Below are 20653 nucleotides of genomic sequence, written 5' to 3' on the forward strand. Positions count from 1 at the left end.
GTATAGGCACTGGTTTATATCCCAGCTGCTCCTCTTCTGGGCCAGCTCTTTGCTATGGCCTGAGAAAGCAGTAGAAGATGGTACAAGTGCTTGGGCCCCTGCACTCCTATGGGAGACTTACTTTGGATTGGCCCAGCTCCAGGTACTGTGGCCATTTGGGGAGTAAACCAGCAACTGGAAGACCTTTATCTCTGTCTCTCCCTGTCTCTGTCTGTAACTCTACCTCTCAAGAAAATAAATAATTTTGGTTTTGACAGGCAGAGTGGACAGTGAGAGAGAGAGACAGAGAGAAAGGTCTTCCTTTTTCCGTTGATTCACCCCCCAATGGCTGCTGCAGCCGGTGTGCACCGAGCTGATCTGAAGCCAGGAGCCAGGTGCTACTCCTAGCCTCCCATGCGGGTGTAGGGCCCAAGCACTTGGGCCATCCTCCACTGCACTCCCGGCCACAGTAGAGAGCTGGACTGGAAGAGGAGCAACTGGAACAGAATTCGGCGCCCCGACCGGGACTAGAACCCGGAGTGCCGGCGCTGCAGGTGGAGGATTAGCCTAGTGAGCCGCGGCGCTGGCCAAATAAGTAAATTTTTAAAAAGACATTTTGATGACATAGCAGGAAAAGGAAGCGTATCACCAATTTAAATCCCAAGATGTAATGCTCCTTCCATCCCCATGTTTTCCCTGACACATCTCTTCTTAAAAGCTAAAAAAAGAGGACTTCATTTGGCCTAGCGCTTAAGACATCTGCATCCCACAATGAAGTACCTGGGTTCAATTCCTGGCTCCAACTCCTCACTCCAGTTTTCTGCTAATACAGACCCTAAAAGGTAGCAATGGTGGCTCAAGTAATTGGGTTCCTCCTGTCCACACGGGAGATCTGCATTGCATTCCGCTCCTGGCTTTAGCTCCCAGCTCACTGTGGATATTCTGGGGAGCAGGTGGAAACTATCTTTCTCTGTTTCTGTCTCTCTGTCTCTTTGTCTCTCCCTCTGCATGTGTGTGTGTGTGTGTGTGTGTCTGCCTCTCAAAAAGGGTCAAAGTTTAATTTAATTTAAAATTAAAATTAATTGATTTTAAGATTTGGTTTAAAAAGAGATATCTTAAAAAGGAGTCCCCAGCTGTCTTCCCCCAGCTGGGGCAGTGCCACACTGGAGGTTAAATTTTAAATATTCCTTATGTAATGAGCTACCTTGCATGTAACCCCCTGAGTATTTTATCACTATAATTTAATATCAAGAAATGTACTACCATTCAAATTTCATTTACTCAACATGCAGTTACATCACAGCTCACGTGTACATATTTGTGTACTAGGAGACAGGATTTTAAGGATAAAGTGAATTGGGAGGGCCAGCACTGTGACGTAGTGGGTAAAACTGCCCTCTGAGATGCTGGCATCCCATATGGGCACCAGTTTGAGTCCCAGCTGCTCCACATCCAATCCAGCTCCCTCCTAATGTGCCTGGGAAAGCACTGGAGGATGGCCCAAGTGCTTGGGCCTCTGAATCTCATGTGGGAAATCCAGAAAAATCTCCTGGCTCTGGATCAGCCCCACTCCAGCCATTGTGGCCATTTGGGGAGTAGCGGATAAGTGAATTGGAAAATGTAATCTACACCTTGGAAGTAATTAGGATCTTAATGAGACATTAAGAATGCATAACACTACTGAAATACAAAGTAGCTCATATACAATTGCAAGATAAGATGGCCTCGAATGTCCTATATTATGTGAAGACAGGGATTTTATAACAAGTCAAGTAAAAAGTAGAACATAGCAGAAATTTGCATCCCAGAGGCCCCTATTAAAGGAAGGATCAGAATAAGGATCAATTAAGGAATAGCTTGTACAGGAAATGAGATGTAATTTTTAATTTTTTTTTTTTAAATTGTCATCTATTTGAGAAGCAGACAGAAAGAGAGAGAAAGAGATCTTCCATCTGCTGGCTGGTTCCCCAGATGCCTGCAACAGCCAGGGATGGGTCCGTCCAGGTCTCCCACGTGGGTGGCAGGAACCCAAGCACTTGTCCATCACCTGCTGCCTCCCAGGATGCATTAGCAGGAAGCTGAACTGGAGGTCGAGGAGCCAGAGCCGGGACTTGAAATAGGCACTGCGATGTGAGATACACGCATCCCACCCAGCAGCTTACCCCGCTGTGCCACAACGCCTGCCCTGGAAATGAGATTTTTAATCTGAGACTTGCGGGGGGGGGGGGGGGGACTAAACATGAACCGCTGGGCTGGAGTAGTAATTCAGAGAAAACTACAGCAGAGTGACATGGGGAGGCAGATGCCGACTCAGACCCTGGGTGGGAGTCACTGCTCCTTCTTGTAACGTAAGAGTGACTTTGCTAGCCAGCCTTCTCCACTAAAGAGAAATGTCCCCTGACACCTTCATCATCAGAAAAGCCCTTTTGTATAATGTACAGGTTCCGGGGTCCCCTGACACCCGGCCCAGGGGCCAGGCAGCCAGGAGAAGCAGCGTGGGCACAGGGCCACCCAGCCTGCCCCGCCTCCCACGGCAGTGGTAGTCCCCCGCGCCAGCTCCCCTTCCAGAGAGCCAATGACAGGGCAGGAGGAAATCTCCCCCCCCATCTCCCCAGCAAGCTGCTTACCATGAGCCTATGATTAACCTCATTAGCACGTGTTTACCGCAGCCATCATTAGCATCAGACATTAGAAACAACAGGAACAGCCATTATCCTGCTCCATGCTCCCTAGCTGCGGGCCTCCTCCAGCAGCTAGGCCCCTTAGTCACAGCGCAGTGGAAACGTGACCCGCAGCGCAGGTAGGGCCCTGGTGCCTGGGTGCTGGAGGATGACGCTGGGGCCAGCTGTCTGGGGAGTGCAGCCCAGACTGGGGAAGCATGTGCGGGACATTCCTCCAGGAAGAGATCACTGGTGCCCGTGAACGGAGAAAATAGATTACTCCTAGAAACGTACACCGCACAGCTCTGAATTGGGACAATCAAAATAGCAACTCCCAGTCCCACCGCTGCCTCCCAGAACCTAATTAATGCTGTGGATGCGGCTGGCTAATTATTTCAAAATCACCAGCATCCCGAGCCGCCCCGCCGGAGGCCCATGGCGGCCTCTCTGAAGTCTTCCCTGACCCCACTCTCCCGGGAAGGGCAGCTTCCTGCAGCGCACGCCATTGGAAATCTGTTTACTCCAAATTAGTTCGGTGTCTTCATCTCAGCTCCTGGATCTTAGTGTGGATTTTGTGAGCATGGGAACTGTAACTTCCAGGCTGTACTGGCCCATCCCACCCACGAGTTCCCAGCCTGCAGTCCAGGGAGCCCCCAGGGCACTGGGGGTGGGGATTTGTATGGACAGAATTTAAGAAGTCTGAATTTGGATGGGAAAAATGACTATTTATACTAATTTTTAACTGAAAATTAGTACACCTGTCAATCATGAGTGTAGGTCATGACCCACAACACTGTTGGCCATATCACATTTTCAGTTTCTTCAGATATCTCCAAGTACAATCTATGCTCATCAGTAACTCAAAAGGATGAAACTTAGACCCATAGCAGAATATTTTTAATACATTTGTCATGAAGCACATACAAAAACTTATTACAAATGTATTTACTACACTGGTGGCTATATTTCCAAATCGTTGATATCCTTTGTAATCCTATTTTATGCATCCATTTAAAATATAATTCTTTTTTAAAGATTTGTTTGCTGGGGCCAGCGCTGTGGCGTAGTGGGTAAAGCCACCGTCTGAAGTGCTGGCACCCCATATGGGCGCCAGTTCAAGTCTCGGCTGCTCCACTTCTGATCCAGCTCTCTGCTATGGCCTGGGAAAGCAATAGAAGATGGCCCAAGTCCTTGGACCCCTGCACCCATGTGGGAAACCCAGAAGAAACTCCTGGCTCCTGGCTTCAGATCGGCGCAGCTCCGGCTGTTGTGGCCAACTGGGGAGTGAACCAGCAGATGGAAGACCTCTCTCTCTCTCTTTCTCTCTCTCTCTGCCTCTCCTTCTCTCTCTATGTAACTCTGCCTTGCAAATAAATAAATAAATCTTTTTTTTTTTGACAGGCAGAGTGGACAGTGAGAGAGAGAGACAGAGAGAAAGGTCTTCCTTTTTCCATTGGTTCACCCCCAATGGCCGCTGCAGCCGGCACACTGCAGCCGGCGCACCATGCTGATCTGAAGCCAGGAGCCAGGTGCTTCCTCCTGGTCTCCCATGTGGGTGCAGGGCCCAAGCATTTGGGCCATCCTCCACTGCACTCCCGGGCCACAGCAGAGAGCTGGCCTGGAAGAGGGGCAACCGGGACAGAATCCGGCGCCCCGTCCGGGACTAGAACCTGGTGTGCCGGCACCATAGGCGGAGGATTAGCCTACTGAGCCACGGCGCCAGCCAATAAATAAATCTTAAAAAAAATGTATTTATTTGCTAGGCAGAGCTACAGAGAGAGGGAGAGACAGACAGACAGAGAGAGACAGAGAGAGAGAGATCTTCCATCCACTGGTTCATCCACTGGTTCACTCCCCAGATGGCCACAGTAGCTGAGCCTGGGCCATGTTGAAGTCAGGAGCCTAGAACTCCATCCTGGGCTCCCATACGCATGGCAGGGGCCCAGGTACTTGGGCTATCTTCCACTGCTTTCCAAGGCACATTTGCAGGGTGCTGGATCAGAATGTGAGCAGCCAGAACACAAACAGGTATGCAAATGGGATGCTGGCATCACAGTGGATTAACCCACTATGCCACAACTGACTGTACCACAATGCTGGGCCCGAGGTTATAATTCAAAAAGGAGCTCCAAGATTTTTCCCTGTTTCCAGAGGCATGCATGTCTATAAAAGAAAATAGAACTGATTAAGAATCTTTGTGTCAGACACAGAGCAAACACTGAGTACATTTTTGCTCAGTGGTTTTATAAGCATATATAGCTAGGGGCTGGCGCTGTGGGGCAGTAGGTTAATGCCCTGGCCTGAAGCGCCGGCAGCCCATATGGGCGCCAGTTTGAAACCCAGCTGCTCCACTTCCAATCCAGCTCTCTGCCATGGCCTGGGAAAGCATTAGAAGATGGCCCAAGTGCTTGGGCCCCTGCACCCACATGGGAGACCCGGAGGAAGCTCCTGGCTCCTGGCTCCTGGCTTCAGATTGGCTCAGCTCCGGCTGTTGTGGCCAATTGGGGAGTGAGCCAGCAGATGGAAGACCTCTCTCTCTCTCTCTCTCTGCCTCTCCTCTCTCTGTGTAACTCTGACTTTCAAATAAATAAATAAATCTTTACCAAAAAAAGCATATATAGCTAACAGATCTTGAGGTTCTACATACAGTTGTATTTGTTTGCTTTTTGCAGCAATCTGTGTAACCCAGAAGTTAACGTTCTGCTTTGTCATGAATTGCTGCCCCTTTTCTATTCTGAATACCGCAGGTCCTTATTTTCTACCACTGTCCCTTCTACAAGCAATACCCCTTCCTGTGGCCTGGAAAGAAGATCCCAGCACCCTGGGCAAATACCACGAGTGTGCGCAAGCTCATCCTCTTCTTGGAGACCACCCTGAGTGAGCGAGCGCCCCGTGGCTCTTTCCATGTCTCCCAGGCCATTCTCACGCCCAGAGTGAAGACCATCGCCAGGGGCCTGGTCGGTGGCCTCAAGAACACTCTGGTTCATAGGTAAGTATTTATCCATCTCACAAATCAGGGTTTGGTTTTGTTTTTAATTAACTTGATTCTGTTCTGAATAAACAGCAGAGAAACTGTAGAGTTTGACCATTTAAAAGCAAACAAAAACACTTACATTTGAGACAGCGATGCACTTGGGGTGGTTCACATTAACAAAGGATCTCTAAACACTTTTTTAAAAATACACATCATAAAATTAAATATGCTGGGCCGGCGCCGCGGCTTACTAGGCTAATCCTCCGCCTAGCGGCGCCGGCACACCGGGTTCTAGTCCCGGTCGGGGCGCCGGATTCTGTCCCGGTTGCCCCTCTTCCAGGCCAGCTCTCTGCTGTGGCCCGGGAGTGCAGTGGAGGATGGCCCAGGTGCTTGGGCCCTGCACCCCATGGGAGACCAGGAGAAGAACCTGGCTCCTGGCTCCTGCCATCGGATCAGCGCGGTGCGCCGGCCGCAGCGCGCCGGCCGCGACTGCCATTGGAGGGTGAACCAATGGCAAAGGAAGACCTTTCTCTCTGTCTCTCTCTCACTGTCCACTCTGCCTGTCAAAAAAAAAAATTAAATATGCTTTAAGTTTTGATACCATGGTAAAGCACTTTGAATCAATGCCATCGATGCCAGCTTGCTTGTGCCACTTGCCCTGGTCCCTTACAGTTGGTCCAAGTACTCACTTATTCGAGAATCATTAACTACAGACCATTGTGCCAGAGATTCAGAGATGGCCCTTCAAGAGTTTGTTCTCCCTTCCATGTGACCCTGAGTCCTGAGAAGCAGCTGAGGACACTGCCCCCCATGCCCTAGCTGTGGATAATCCCTGGGGGTAGAACGGAGCTGACCATACAGTTAAGCAGGAGAAGTGCCGGTGATGTATGTTGGACAGCGTTCTTTGTCCTGGACACCAATGGATGATAGATGTTGTCAAGAAAAAATAGTGGTTTGTGTGTGTGTGTGTGTGTGTGTGTGTGTACATGCCCATATGTACACACAGGAACCATTCCAAATATACTCAAATAACAGGGCATCCTTTGCAGTCCAGGCAGGGGAAGCTAATATAGTTGGGTAACAAAATGTATTTTGTACACTGCAGTTGGTTCCTGGGTCCCAGATGATGAGAGTGGAGTTCAGATAGTGAAAGATTCATCCAGAAGCATGCCCCTGTGTGGCTGGTTCTGAGTTTGAAGAGTGTGACCTCAAAAAGAGGATTACACCCAAGAGGAGTTTAGATAGCACAGGGCACCTGCATTTTTTTTTCTTTGGGAGTGCTCCTGCTTATGTTGGCTGCGGACAGAACCGGAAACCTATGTCATTTTTTAAATGCTTAATTAACACATAATAATTATGCATATCTCAATACATGTATATGATGTGTAATGATCAAATCATGGTAATAACACTTATCATTCCTTTATTTTTGGCACTTTCAAGCTCTTCTTTCCTAGTTCTTCTCAAAATACACAATGGATTATTGTGAACTAGACACTAAGCTGTGAAACACTGGAACTCGCCGCTCCTATCTGCTGTATTTTGGTACCTACTATCCAACCGCTTACCAGCTCACTTCCCCCCACACTTCCTGGGGTCTAGAAATCACTATTCCACTCTCTTCTAATTTGAAATCTTTATTTTTAAAAATTTATTTATTTGAAAACAGAGTTACTGAGAGAGAGAGAGAGAGAGAGAGAGAGATAAAATCTTCCATCCACTGGTTTACCCCCAAAATGGCTGTAACGGCAGGGGAGGGCCTGGCCTAAGCCGGGAGCCAGGGGTTTCATCCAGATCTCCCTTAGTGGCCATCTTTGGCTTTTCCCAGGCCAAGAGCTGGGAGCTGGATGGGCAGGGAAGCAGCAGTGCCACCAGCAGCTCCCACACCGGATGCTGCATCACAGGCGGAGGCTTAACCCTTTCAGGGCCACACTGCTAGCCCCTGGAAATCAGTTCTTCTAGTGGGCACATATGAGAGAAAGCACATAGTATTTGTCATTCTGTGTCTGGCTCGTGTCACTTAACATAATGTCTCCTGGTTCTAACCAGTTTACCATTCTTTTTATGACTGAATCCCAGTGATCCTCCTTTCTGTGTGGTTCTCCTAAGCTGTTGTAGTTGAATTGGTTGTTTTGAACTTGGAAAAGAGAATTAATAAAACAATACTATATCTTTTTGAAAGATCCTGAATTAGAAGCATATATTATATATTATATATATTCATATAAACGCCTTTGGTAAATTTGTAGATTAACACAGTGGTATTTATTATTCATTCAGCCAACATTGAGTAACTGGGAGGGGCCAGAGGGAAAGATAGACAGCGAATGAATATAGCTCTGCTCTCTGCTAGAACTCAAAGTCTGGCAGGAAAAACCGACATAAAAATTTCTGTAAGGCCATGTGAAAATCACTCTTATAAAGTCTGTGCAGGGAGAGGTGTGAAACAAGGAAGAGGAAGCATTTAAAAATAATGAGTAGTTCTAGCTGCATGCTGTATTCTTAATATCAAGTACCTTTTCTGTGGAAGATTTCACTTCATTCTTAAATCAAGCCAGCCTCTCAGAGGGCTCATTATCTAGGGCACAGTGTCACCACTCACTTAGATGGGACTCAGCGAAGTTAACTGACCCAGATCTGCATAGCTGCCAAGAGTCAATAATACATCTCAGACTTGCTTGTGCCACTTGCATGGCCGCTGTGCTCCTGCCCTGTCCTTTAGAAAGGATCAAATAACCAGGCTTCTGTGGACCACTGTCCTTTATAAAGTTCAATGCTACCCCTTTCTCTCTGCAGGCCTGGAATTGTCTTATTAGTATGTGAATCTGGCCAGATCTCTGGCTGCAGCTGTTGCCCCACAGTGTCACACTGGTTTTCTTACTTGTAAATTCCTAGAACTTTGATTGGGCTGCAGATGAATCATAGGCCCTTTCATCTAATGACAGGGGCATGTGCCCAAAGCCAGGGTGTCCTGGTGATGCCATAGCCCTTGCCTGGTTGGCAGGCAGCATATGTCCCTGGGATTAGAAAGACTCTTTGGCATCTCGGCCCCTATTGGTCACAAGACTATTACAGGGAAGCATCATGCATTCCTAAGCTGGCTCATCTACTAAGGCAGGAAGTGCCGCTGAGGTCGAGCCCAGTGCAAACGTGACCGTGACCTCGTCAGGGCAGCTGAACCAGTGCAGGGCCTTCCCCTGGGCGACAACACCCAGAGGGGCTGTCCTAGACCACAACCCACCCAGCTGGTTCTGAGCACTGGTCATCAGCCAAGTTGAGTGAGAAGACAAGGCATGCTTTCCATCAATGTGGAGAGGGTTCTCTCACACAGGAGTTAACCTCCCAACTCTTCACCGAACGTCAGACGCGAGAACTTGCACATCTTGGCTCATCCCCCTAGAAGGAGGCCACAGAAACCGTAGCCACTGTAACCGAATTTCTACTGTGGCTCTCCCCAGATTCAAGGCATCCTGGAGTTCAGATTTATAGTACTCACACTGAAGTCAAATGAAAGTGGGTTTTGCCCAAGCGTCTGGAGAGAGCTGCCATGAAAGAGGGCACATGGACTGAACCAAGGAGGTCTGGGGCTAAAGTCCAAGATGGTCTCTCCCCATTCATTTATTGAATCCCTAAAACCCCTAGTACTTCAGAATATGACTATCTTTGGATATGGGTGCTGTGCTTAAAGAGGCAATTAAGTTAACATGCCAGGTGGACCCTAATCCTTTAAAGAAAAGGAACCTCAGACACACAGAGAGACCCCAGGACTTGCGTGCACATAGACGAGGCCAGGTTAGGACACGGTGAGAAAGCAGTCACCCGCAGGCCAAAGAGGGAGGCCTGCTGGCTCCCTGACCTTGGCCATCCACCTCCAGAACAGGAGTACACACATCCCTGCTATTCAAGCCATCCTGGGTCCTGTGTTTGGCTACCACAGCCCTTGCAAGCTAATGCAGTTCTTAGCAACACGGTGGCCTTAGACTTCTGAGGTCCCTGAGCTGTGGTTTTCTCAACAGTTCACTGGGATTGATAACACCTCACGAGACTGCAGAATCTTAACATGAAAATGCCTACCACAGAACCTGGCACAAAATACACCTGTCAGCCCTATTGGTAAAGAAGGCTGGAAAGTGTAGCTCTGGCTGCAGCAGGTCGGAGTTTCCACCAGGCCTACCATGCCCACTTCCCCATGGTGACCAGCAGATGGCGCCTGTGTTTCATACTTAAACGCTGCTGTTGACAAAGTCTTGACTGCCTCAAACTCGGTAGCACCATGACATTCATGTGGGCCCTTGTATATTCCTGGTCTCTGCAGCCCCTCGTTGTCAGGCCAACAGCACTTTGTAGCTTAAGTTCTTACCCCCAGCTTCCAAATGTTTCAGACTTACATTCTCCCAATTTATGAGACCTCTTATTGCAAACACTTAACACGGTACTTACCATATCCTGGGAATTGTCCCAGACACTTCTGATGGATTGTTTTATTTAATGCCCCAAAACTCTGTGTGAGATACTGTTAGGACCCCCATTTTGCAGGGGGCAGAAATTGAAGGACCACAAAACTAAGTAAACACAGGTCATCCTGAGATTTTTAAACCTTTTGCAGTCCTAGTTAAAATGCAAATGTCCCTGAGAGAGCGGTTTAGGTTTTAACCAGCTATTGTTCTAAAAGCACGAAGCGGTTCAGGAGAAGAGTTTTAGCCCAAGGCTGACTAGAGGCAACTGAGTGTGGGCAGAGGCCCAGGACCGAGTGCAGTTGTTGTGTGGAAGAAAGGGGAGAAAGACAACAGTGCCCCCACTGGCCGATCGAGGGTCATCTAGGAGACAGCTGTACATACATATGTACCCAAAGGAAGGGGTGCAGCTTCGAAGGAGAAAAGGAACCAGCTGGAGAGGTGGTACCCAAAGAGCAGAAAGAGGCCGCTGGTGATAATGAACGTGACCTAGTTCAGTTTGGGCCTAGAGCAAATCCTTTATAAGAAATCGCCAGGCCCTCTGCCCAACACAGGACCAGTTTCTGTCTTGTTTAAAGTGCTCTCAGCCAGTCGGGCACTTAGTAAGTTATTTTTACCATGACGCAAACTCCGAGTACATCTTATCGCTCCCTGCCTACGGCTCCGGGTACTTTGCACTCACTACTAATGCCGCAGTGGTCACCCTGAGTTGGCATGACTTGTTTATGTCACTAGCCTGTTAGCTTTAGTGGGCACCACATTTGGCTGTCACGTAGGAAGTCTTCAGTTTATAGAATGAGACTGATTGTATGCATTCATGAGACTACTGGTTACACATTCTTCTACTAAGAAGCCACACAGAGCAAGTAGAATAGCTATATGTTCATTTAGAAAAAGGTGAAGCTTAACTCCTACTGTACACTCTATACAAAAATTAATTTGAAGTGAATCTGAGAGCTAAGCAGGAGCTAAAAACATAAAATTTTTATAAGAAATATAGAATATCTTTGTGTATTAGGAGTAAGCAAAAGTTTCTTTAAAATATCACCAGTCATAAAAGAAAAAAAATTGCTGGATAAGACTCACTCAAAATTAACACATTCAGCTCATCAAAATGAAAATCAGCAGGCAAGCTCCAGGATAGGAGAAAATATTCACAAAATATTGCTGACAAAAGACTAGTATCAAGATACATAAGTAATTGCTACAATGCAGCAGCTTTTTTAACAGATTTATTTATTTATTTGAAAATCAGAGTTACACAGAGAAAGAGAAGTAGAGGCAAAGAGAGAGAGAGAGATCTTCCATCCTCTGGTTCATTCCCCAATTGGCCGCAACAGCCGGAGCTGCGCAGATCCGAAGCCAGGAGCCAGGAGCTTCCTCCTGGTCTCCCATGCGGGTGCAGGGGCCCAAGCACTTGGGCTGTCCTCTACTGCTTTCCATAGCAGAGAGCGGAATTGAAAGTGGACCAGCCAGGACGGCGGCTTTACCCGCTATGCCACAGTGCAGGCTCCGAATGTAGCAGGTTTTTTGTTTTTGTTTTTGTTTTTAAAGAAAGTAAAAAGATTAGTAAAAGAATTGAACAAACACTTTCAAGAATAAGATATACAGAGGGCCAATAAGCACATGAGAAACTACTCAACATTACTAGTCATCAGAAAAGTTCAAATTGAAGCATTTTGAGCTATTGCTACCCATCCATTATAATGGCTAAGATGAAAGACTGGTAGCACCGTGTTAGGGAAGGAAGTGAAGCAAGTGGGACACTCAGGTGGGAGTCTACCTGTATGGTAGAACAATTTCAATGGGAAAAGGCCCAGCAGTTTCTTATAAAACTATGTATAAACCATCTCTGCAACATAGAAATTTTATTCTTTAATATTTACACAAGAAAAATGAAGGGGCCACATTGTGGCACACTGGGTTAAGCCACCTCCTACAAAGCCAACATTTCCATATCTGAGCCCTGGTTCAAATTTGAGCTGCTCCGATTCCAATCCAGCTCCATGCTAATGCACCTGGGAAAACAATGGAGGATGGTCCAAGTACATGGGCCCCTGCCACTCACATGGGAGGCTAGGATGGAGTTTCTGGCTCCTGACTTGGCCTGGAGCAGCCCCGGCCATGGCAACCATTTGGGGAGTGAACAAGTAGATAGAAAATTTCTCTCTCTCTCTCTCTGTGTGTGTGTGTGTGTGTGTGTGTGTCTCCCTCTCCTCTCTGCCACTCTGCTTTTCAAATAAATAAAATAAAAATTTAGGGCCGGCGCCATGGCTCATTTGGTTAATCCTCCGCCTGCGGCACCAGCATCCCATATGGGCACCGGATTCTAGTCCTGGTTGCTCCTCTTCCAGGCCAGCTCTCTGCTGTGACCCAGGAAAGCAGTGGAGGATGGCCCGAGTGCTTGGGCCCCTGCACCCGCATGGGAGACCAGGAGGAAGCACCTGGCTCCTGGCTTTGGATCGGCGCAGCACCAGCCATAGCGGCCATTTGGGGAGTGAACAAGTGAAAGGAAGACCTTTCTCTATGTCTCTCTCTGTCTATAACTCTACCTGTCAAATAAAAAAAAAAAAAAGAAAAGAAAAAGGAAAGTTAAAGTAAATGTCTACAAAAAGGCTTGCATAAGAATGCTTGTAACAATTTTATTCACAATATAAAAAACTGGAAAAAAATTCATATACCCATAAATAGGAAAATGGAAAAACAAACTGTGATTTGTTTGTACAATGGAATACCATGCCACGCTAAGAAAAAGAAAGAAAGAACCATTGATACACACATCAACATAGGTGAATTTCAAAACCATTATGCTAAATAAAGAAACAGTCACACCAAAAAGTACACATTGCATAGTTTATATTAAATTCCAGAACAGGCAAATACAATCTGTAGTAGAAAATAATTCTAATAATTATTGTTGATGGGAGGATGGGACAAGGATCGCTGCAGAAGAGGTGCAAGAGCTTCTTGAATGCTGTTAATGCTTTATACTTTGATTTTTTTCTTTTTTGTTTTGCCAAAACTCAGTAAATATATACTTTAGATTTGCACATTTTATTGCACATAAACTTTATGTCAAAAAAGAAAGCCTGAAATGAGAACGGAAGTCTAATTAATCCTATGCCAGTTGAAATGGAGGGGCTGTGTATAAATGTTTGCAGTTGGAATATGTTAATACCAGGATGGATTGATGGAAGCCGGGTGATGGTTGGTGGATTGATACATGGCAAGCAGGTGTAGCCAATGGAGTACTAGTATCTGAGTGGTCAATATACTTACTATAAAATTATTATAAGGTTCTGTAATTTTTACTATATTCTAATTAGAAAAAGGGCCGAGCATTGTGACACAATGGGTTAAGTCACTGCCTATGACTCCAGCATCCCATATCACAGCACCAGTTCAAGTCCTGGTTGGTCTATTTCCAATCCAGCTCCTTGCTAATGCGCTTGGGGAAAGAAGCAGAAAATGACCCAAGTACTTGGGCCCCTGCCACTGACATGGGAGACCTGGGTGGAGCTCCTGTCTTTGGCCTGGCCTGGGCCTGACTATTGCAGCCATTTAGGGAGTAATCCAGGAGATGGAAGCTCTCTTTCTCTCGTCCTCCTTCTCTGACTCTCCCTTTCTCTGTGTCACTTTGCCTTTCAAATAAATTAATAAATACATCTTTTTTTTTTTTTTTTTTTTTGACAGGCAGAGTGGATAGTGAGAGAGAGAGAGACAGAGAGAAAGGTCTTCCTTTTGCCGTTGGTTCACCCTCCGATGGCCGCCACCGCTGGCGTGCTGCGGCTGGCGCACAGCGCTGATCCGAAGGCAGGAGCCAGGTGCTTCTCCTGGTCTCCCATGGGGTGCAGGGCCCAAGCACTTGGGCCATCCTCCACTGCACTCCCTGGCCACAGCAGAGAGCTGGCCTGGAAGAGGGGCAACCGGGACAGAATCCGGCACCCCGACCAGGACTAGAACCCGATGTGCCGGTGCTGCTAGGTGGAGGATTAGCCTATTGAGCCGCGGCGCCAGCCAATAAAGACATCTTTTTAAAAAAAGGATTGAAGAGTGCACCGATTATGAAGCTCTTGATCTTAGTTTTCTCTTTTAAGCTCTTGTTGGCATGGCATCACTTTGGTGCCTGAGACAGGTAGTCTGCTCTTCCAGCAAAGAAACCTGGAAGGTAGAACGCTTGGTGGAATAGAGACCACTGCCACCCCTAAAGAAAATGTAAACTTTAAGCAGACATGCCCCTCATGGCTTGTGATTTCCTTGACATGCTTTTGTTACAATCAGGGGACTGTTGTATTCCCATGCCTACAGACGCAGAACTTTCAACTCTGCCCTCTGTTCTCTCTGCCCCCAACACTTCCCTCTGTGTAGGAATCTTCCTGCCATCCTGGACTGGGTGAAGACACAGAAGCCTGGAGCCATGGGCGTCAACATCATCACATCTGACTTCGTGGACCTGGTGGACTTTGCCACGACCGTCATTGAGTTGAATGACCTCCTACAGGAGGACAGGGCTTTGGCTAAATGCTGATTTGATTGCTTGTTTAACTTAATGTGGAAGTTGTTGATCCAGGGTAAAGTTTGGAAGGGTTTCCTGTTAGGATGGTCCCTGGGCAGTGATGGAGAAGTGAGTAAGAGGAGGAGGGTTTTTTTTTTTCCTTCCTCACAGGGCCATTAGGATAAAATGACAGGGCTTTCAACTGCATTTTTTTTCCCCAAGAGAGACTTTAAAAAAATTTAAGTCTGAGGGAATAAAATTTATTTCATGTGGTTAAGACCAGAATCTCCCCAGTGGCTTATGGTGGTGAATGGAATATAGGAATAGGATATGCAAATGCCACTGGGGTATGGAGTGTCCCCTGATTGGTCCAGTTTCCCTATTATTGTCTTTACCAAGATATTGTGCTTGAGCCAGTGAGGATAGACCAGAAAGGCATTCCAGGTAAAAGGAATGACTCCTAGCAGGTGTGGGCTGCCCTCTGGGTTGGCTTTAACATCAACCCAGGGTTCTTAGGTGAGAGGAGGTCAAGCACCAGCTCTCTCTAGGATTCTTGAATGCCACCCCTTCTTCCCTGAGAACGTAAGTTATTTGTCACCAAGGTGTTTCAGCCACAAGCTCTTTGTGCATAGCTTGTGCAGGCAACTGGTCACCTTCATTCTTCAGATCAACAGTATATACTGCCTTTAGAGCTGGAAAAAGATTTCCTAATTTTAAAACATTGATTCCCTTCTATTTCATTAGGCCCTTACTTAAAAGTGAAAGGAACAATGACAGGAGATCTTTTGAGAGCTGGACTCACTAAGAGATAGACATGCATGTTTGTTGCTTTCCAGATTCCTTTGGTTTAGTTCTGTCGCTTTCCCCAAAATGTAGCTGCCAGAGCAGCACCTGCATCATTTTGGCAAGGTCCTCTTTAGAGTGAGGTCTCCAAGCCAAATCTTGGAGTTGCATTTCATTGTTTTCTGCCTAGGACTTAGGTGCATAGCGTGGGACACCACACTAAGGCATCCTGGCTGTGACACATGGAGGCAGACACAGGGTGCATGGGGAAGTGCAGTGGCGTTAAAGGAGGAAGCCTCAAGTAGGATGGGAGCCGTTCTGTAACTCCTGGAACACTAGACTACCTCGGGGACGTTTAGGATGACTTGTGGGTCATCAAGTGAGAAATCCCAGTGTTGGAACTTAGCCAGTTCTTGTCTGGACTGTTCTACTTTCTGCAGGTTGTTTTGAGCCTACTACTCACCACTGAATGAGGGCTTTGAAACTCAAGAGGGGATTTTGTTTTTCTTTTTTTATTGAGAAGAGGTGCTTACCTACAAAGAGCCCTCTTGTGTTCTGATTGTTTATTTATTTGTTCATTTATTTATTCATAGAGTAAGAATCTGCAGTGCTTCTTATGTCAAGAGCGCTCCCACAGGAGCTTACCGAACTTGCCTCACCCAGGACACATGCTGCCACGGTCCTCTGCCCTGGACGGGGCCTCGTGTATCAGGGCTGTGAGTGACCTCTGACACTGCTGTAGATGGCCTAGCTCTGTCCATCCTGCTGGGGGAGACAGTGCCTGTGTGTGGCTGTGCTCCAGCTCTGAGAAGCCCCTACTAAGCCACGCAGTGGGACAGAAGACACAATGGGTCAAGAAGAAAGAACTCTTGGTGCTTGAGGTAGACCCTCGGGAAGAGAGTTGCAAAAGAAGGAGCCAGAAAGAAAACTGGGCGTGAGCGTGGATGAGCCTCAATGCTGCTCGGTACCCTCCAGGTATCCTAGCAAGTGTCAGCTTCTGGATTCCTAAGGAGGAAATACAAGCGTGGGATCTGAAATGCATGTGTGCATTTGTGAAGGTCGTTGGCCCCTTCTCCCAGGAGTTCCCCACTCCTGTCTTCTGATGCTTGTAGCTGGACTTTGCATGCTGCCTGCAGTAAGGGGCATCCTGGGTGAGCTACTAAAAGCACATGCACATCCCTGGCTCTTGATCTTCCAGCCTGCACTTTCTGTAAAATAGTTGAAGCCCTGACTTTTAGCTCCCACAGCTTCAGGAGGTCACACTACAGTTGCTTCTGGGAAAATCTTGCTCAAATCTCCCTTTTCTTGCATTTGAACCTCTCCCTAAAGAGCTTTGGGGATTAGCATTATCTAATCCTGTAGAGTTTTCTCTGGATAGGAGGAGGAACGAAAATGCCCTTCCTTTCTTAATTTCCCTTCAATTTGGGTAATAAACCCTAGCAACCAGCCCTGAAACCCCTGGCCTGTCCTCAGAGTTTATTTTTTTCGTTGTTCTGTTTGGGTTATGTTTCTATCCTACCGACTAGATTTATGCCCCTCTCTTGACCCTTCGTTACTTGGCAAAGAGATAAGGAGGCAAGAGGAGAATCATTCTGCTCTGTTTTATTTGAGCCTCAGCTTTGTCCAGGTGCTTGGTGCTATGAGGCCAGGTGTGTCGACAGGTATCTATACTGGATGCCAGTGAAACCAAGGGCTACAGACTGTTCAGTGAAATGTTTACTTGATTTTCTTGTTTAGTTTTTCAATATATAGTTGCACTTTGCTTGAATTGTAACATTTAAGTGCACCTTAGTGTTTTCATGGTAAGAAAAAAAAATCATCAAGCATGACACAGAAGCACAAAAAACCACCAGGGTTGTGTGCATGGAATTCTGCTCTGTGTGGTGAATGCAAGTAGTCACTCATTTGGGCTGCTTTTGGTTGCCTGCTTTGCTTGCATTTTGAAAATCTGCACAGGAGTTCTGGGAGATAGGAGGAGAATTATTTAGTTTTCCCTTTATAAATATCCTCAAATGGGTGAAATCTCCATCCCATGAAAAAGTTGCTTGACATATGTAAAGATTGTGTGCATTCTATTCCTTGACCATGAGGCCAAGCAGAACTCAGGCACGTGGGACAGAAAGAAAATACACCTTAAGTCAAGGACTCATTGCACACCTGCCAACAACAAAAATGGTGACCCAACCACATCATATGTTCTCACAAGTTCTGGGGACTTCCAGATCAAAATCAGGCTCACACTTAGAGCAAAATTGACTGAGCCAAAGAGGACTTAAGTTTCACAGAATTTTGGGTCATTATTTATTTCAAAATATAACTGGGTTTTTCATGAGCTCCCTGGACCATTTCTCACACAGTCACATGTCCATGTCTTGTGGCAAAGGGGACCATCACAGGTTTCAGCTGGGTTGGAACAGCACGGAAAGTTCGAACTTTGAGCGTATTGGAAGTACCATGTGGTGTCACAGGTACAAAAGATATTCTTAGGTCAAGATGAATTTGATGAAAGGGGATGACAAGCTACTGGAGATTAAATTTTATATAGATGACAGACCTAAAGGGGTCATGCCAAACAATTTTTAATATTTGCTGTATTAGACCTGATAGTAGTTTAGTCATTTTCCTTAGTGCTGGATCCAGTTCCCTGAATCTTGAGAACAGTTAAGCCACAGTCCAAGCCCAGGATTTTATGTAAACCCAGAGAAAAGCACAAGATCTGAGCCCAGGTAGTGATAGGTCTTAAGAACTCTAATCCTTCTTTCAAAAACTTCATATTCACATTAAAAAAATGTATGTTTCTGTCCAAGGAGCATTCAGGAATTAATCTCAGCTTTGTGGTGTGTTGGGATCTTCTATCTTTGGTTTTCTGAATCTTTGCCTTTAGAAAATGCTCCCCAAAGAGACCTGATTGCAACCCAAGTAGAGGGCTGAGCACAAAGCTAACAGTGGAGACACGGCAGAGACTGAGACTGAAGCAAAGTCACTCCACTTTTCTGGGAAGCAAAAGTACTACACGAAAGCAGGCCACATGTCGGATGTAGTTCATGCCACTTTAAGTTTTTGCCGTGTTCTTTATTGTCTGACTTCTTAGGTTCTGGGGAGCAGACAGTGCTATCGAATGAAGCACAGCCATGAGGCTCCCCTGCCTGAGTGGAGCTAGTGACCCTCTGGTCAGTCTTCCTGCTCTTTCATGTGTAATAAAGATGCTGTCTGCTACCTGAGTGCTGAGTGTTGTGCAAACATCAGTGGATCAGCTCGCAACATAGAAGGTTTCTAGTGTGTAGGTCAAATGCCTTATCCTCAGGGTGTGTACAGTTGTGGACATTCTTCCTTCTGGGGCACACATGAAGAATGCTACTTGGGCTCATTGAATGGCACCTCTACTGATCTGTATAATGAAATGTGGAGGCCTCAGAAACCTGCCATCAGGTGTGGTGGATCCCGACAGTGGGCCTTGCCCAATACATGCTATGCAGCCTTGTAACGTGAAGAGGAGGTGAATAGGAATCAATGGCATCAAACATCCAAACTGCAAGGAAGTTGGTTGATCACGGTATAGGACATGATTGTCTTTGTATATTGCACTAGGTTTCTAGTGCATCTTTGTCCCATGCCCCCGGCTGCCTCCTGGTATTTGCCACCATAGCTAAGTCACTCACATGCATTGCACTGGGACATGCAGGAGTAAACTGATGGTGTATGTGATGTAGCTGAAGACTACCCTTAATATGAACAACTCTCTAGTGCCCCCAAGAGAGCCTCTATCTCCTTAGCCTTTGTATTCTCCAGCTTCCTACTAGTGTGGTGGTGCCATTGGCACTGTATCTCTACACGAGCCCTAACCCAGAAGAATGTACCACAAAATGTTTTTAATTGATTTCCTTAAAATAGCACAGTCTCAGACACTAACATTTTCTAATATAACTCTATCCTTCAGTAGATAGAGTGTGCCCTATCTTCTCCAACGGAACTTGTTCTTAGGAATTTTCAAACTCAGCTAAATAGTTGGAAAAGCTATTTCCCTCTTCTCTCTGGGAATTCCATTCCACAATCTGCTGAAGCAGCCCCACCAAAAGTCTAGAGGCATTTTCTATGACTTCCTTCTCATCTCCTGCACAGACCGCCACCTTCTCCTCTTGTCTCCTTGCTGTCGTCCATCATCTCCTGGTTACGGTTAATCACAGGACGCTGGCAAAATGGACATGGGAGGAGTGGACATTCAGTGAGGTCCAACGCACTCGTATCACAGTGGCTGTTGCTCCTTACTCTCCTTTATTATTGCATCTGCTACCCACCCCACTCAAATATTAGAACTATACTTGATTGGAGCACAAAACTTTGGGAACCATATTACATTCAAATAGCATGGGCTTGCTCACAAGCTTTAAGCCCAGGAAGAAGCACAGCACTTTGAAAAGTCAAATACAGGCCTTTGGCAGCTTTGTACATTTGCGGTTAGTTTATTGCACTAATTATACTTCAGTCACTAATCTGTAGTATCAGTATGGTGAATCTTAGAACATATTCTAGAAATAGTGGTACCTTGCTGCTATTATGCTAAGTTATAGCCCAGTGTTAATAAGTGTTAAATACAAATCGTGTATGCATTATTCGTACTGTGTATATGCCAACTGTAATACTTAACCTCACCGATCAGCGATTAGAAAATACAGAAACTGTCCCAGTGAATCAAGTCTTGGTGAATTCAGATGATATATGAACCTGATAAATGCTGTAATAGGTATTCTATTTTGTCTGATATTGCTTGTTTTACACTACAGTTGCATGTTGTTTGCAAAGTTAAATATTCAAATAATAAATTATACAAAATTATGGTTAGGATTAAAATGTTGCTTCTGTGCTGCTGGATATGCTGTATTTTGTGGCTTCATTATCTCATTCATACACATTTCACTTGGCTTTTTAGCTCCCTCCCCCAAGAAATAATGGTTCAAATATATTTCTCTGTTTTTCCCCTGTAACTTTGATTAAACTGCTCGATTTAACCTAGCACATTGTAATTCCAGAATACCTCATTTTAACTGTGAAAATTTTTACTAGATATTATGACATGATATGTTTTCTTGTATTTGATTTGAACTATGTAGCTTAATAATAAATGTGAAACTTTAGCAGGCACTTTGTTTGGATGAACATTTTATTATTAGCCCAACTTCTAATTTTTTTTAAGGAGCTATAGACTCAGCATCAATAAAACTTCTTGTTTTACAGTATTTGGTGAAAACGCACTCAGCCCTTTCTAGTGTATGCTGGGACTAACTCAACCTGTTGCAGTCCCTGAAGTCAG

The 20653-nt window shown here is 46.0% G+C and overlaps 1 protein-coding gene across 1 annotated transcript in view; it reads left to right on the forward strand.

Moving 5' to 3' along the window:
- PLCXD2 (phosphatidylinositol specific phospholipase C X domain containing 2) overlaps positions 1-20484 on the forward strand; it is a 66519-nt gene extending 46035 nt beyond the window's left edge. The window contains exons 3-4 of the mRNA XM_002716713.6: positions 5387-5628; positions 14436-20484. Coding sequence (XP_002716759.1) covers positions 5387-5628; positions 14436-14595 — 402 coding nt within the window. The 3' untranslated portion in view covers positions 14596-20484. The remainder of the gene's footprint in view (positions 1-5386; positions 5629-14435) is intronic.
- The last annotated feature ends 169 nt before the right edge of the window (positions 20485-20653 follow it).

This window comes from Oryctolagus cuniculus, chromosome 4 (genome assembly GCF_051225735.1).
Source record: "Oryctolagus cuniculus isolate XC-2025 breed Fujian yellow rabbit chromosome 4, ASM5122573v1, whole genome shotgun sequence".
In the NCBI taxonomy this organism is placed as follows: Eukaryota; Metazoa; Chordata; class Mammalia; order Lagomorpha; family Leporidae; genus Oryctolagus; species Oryctolagus cuniculus.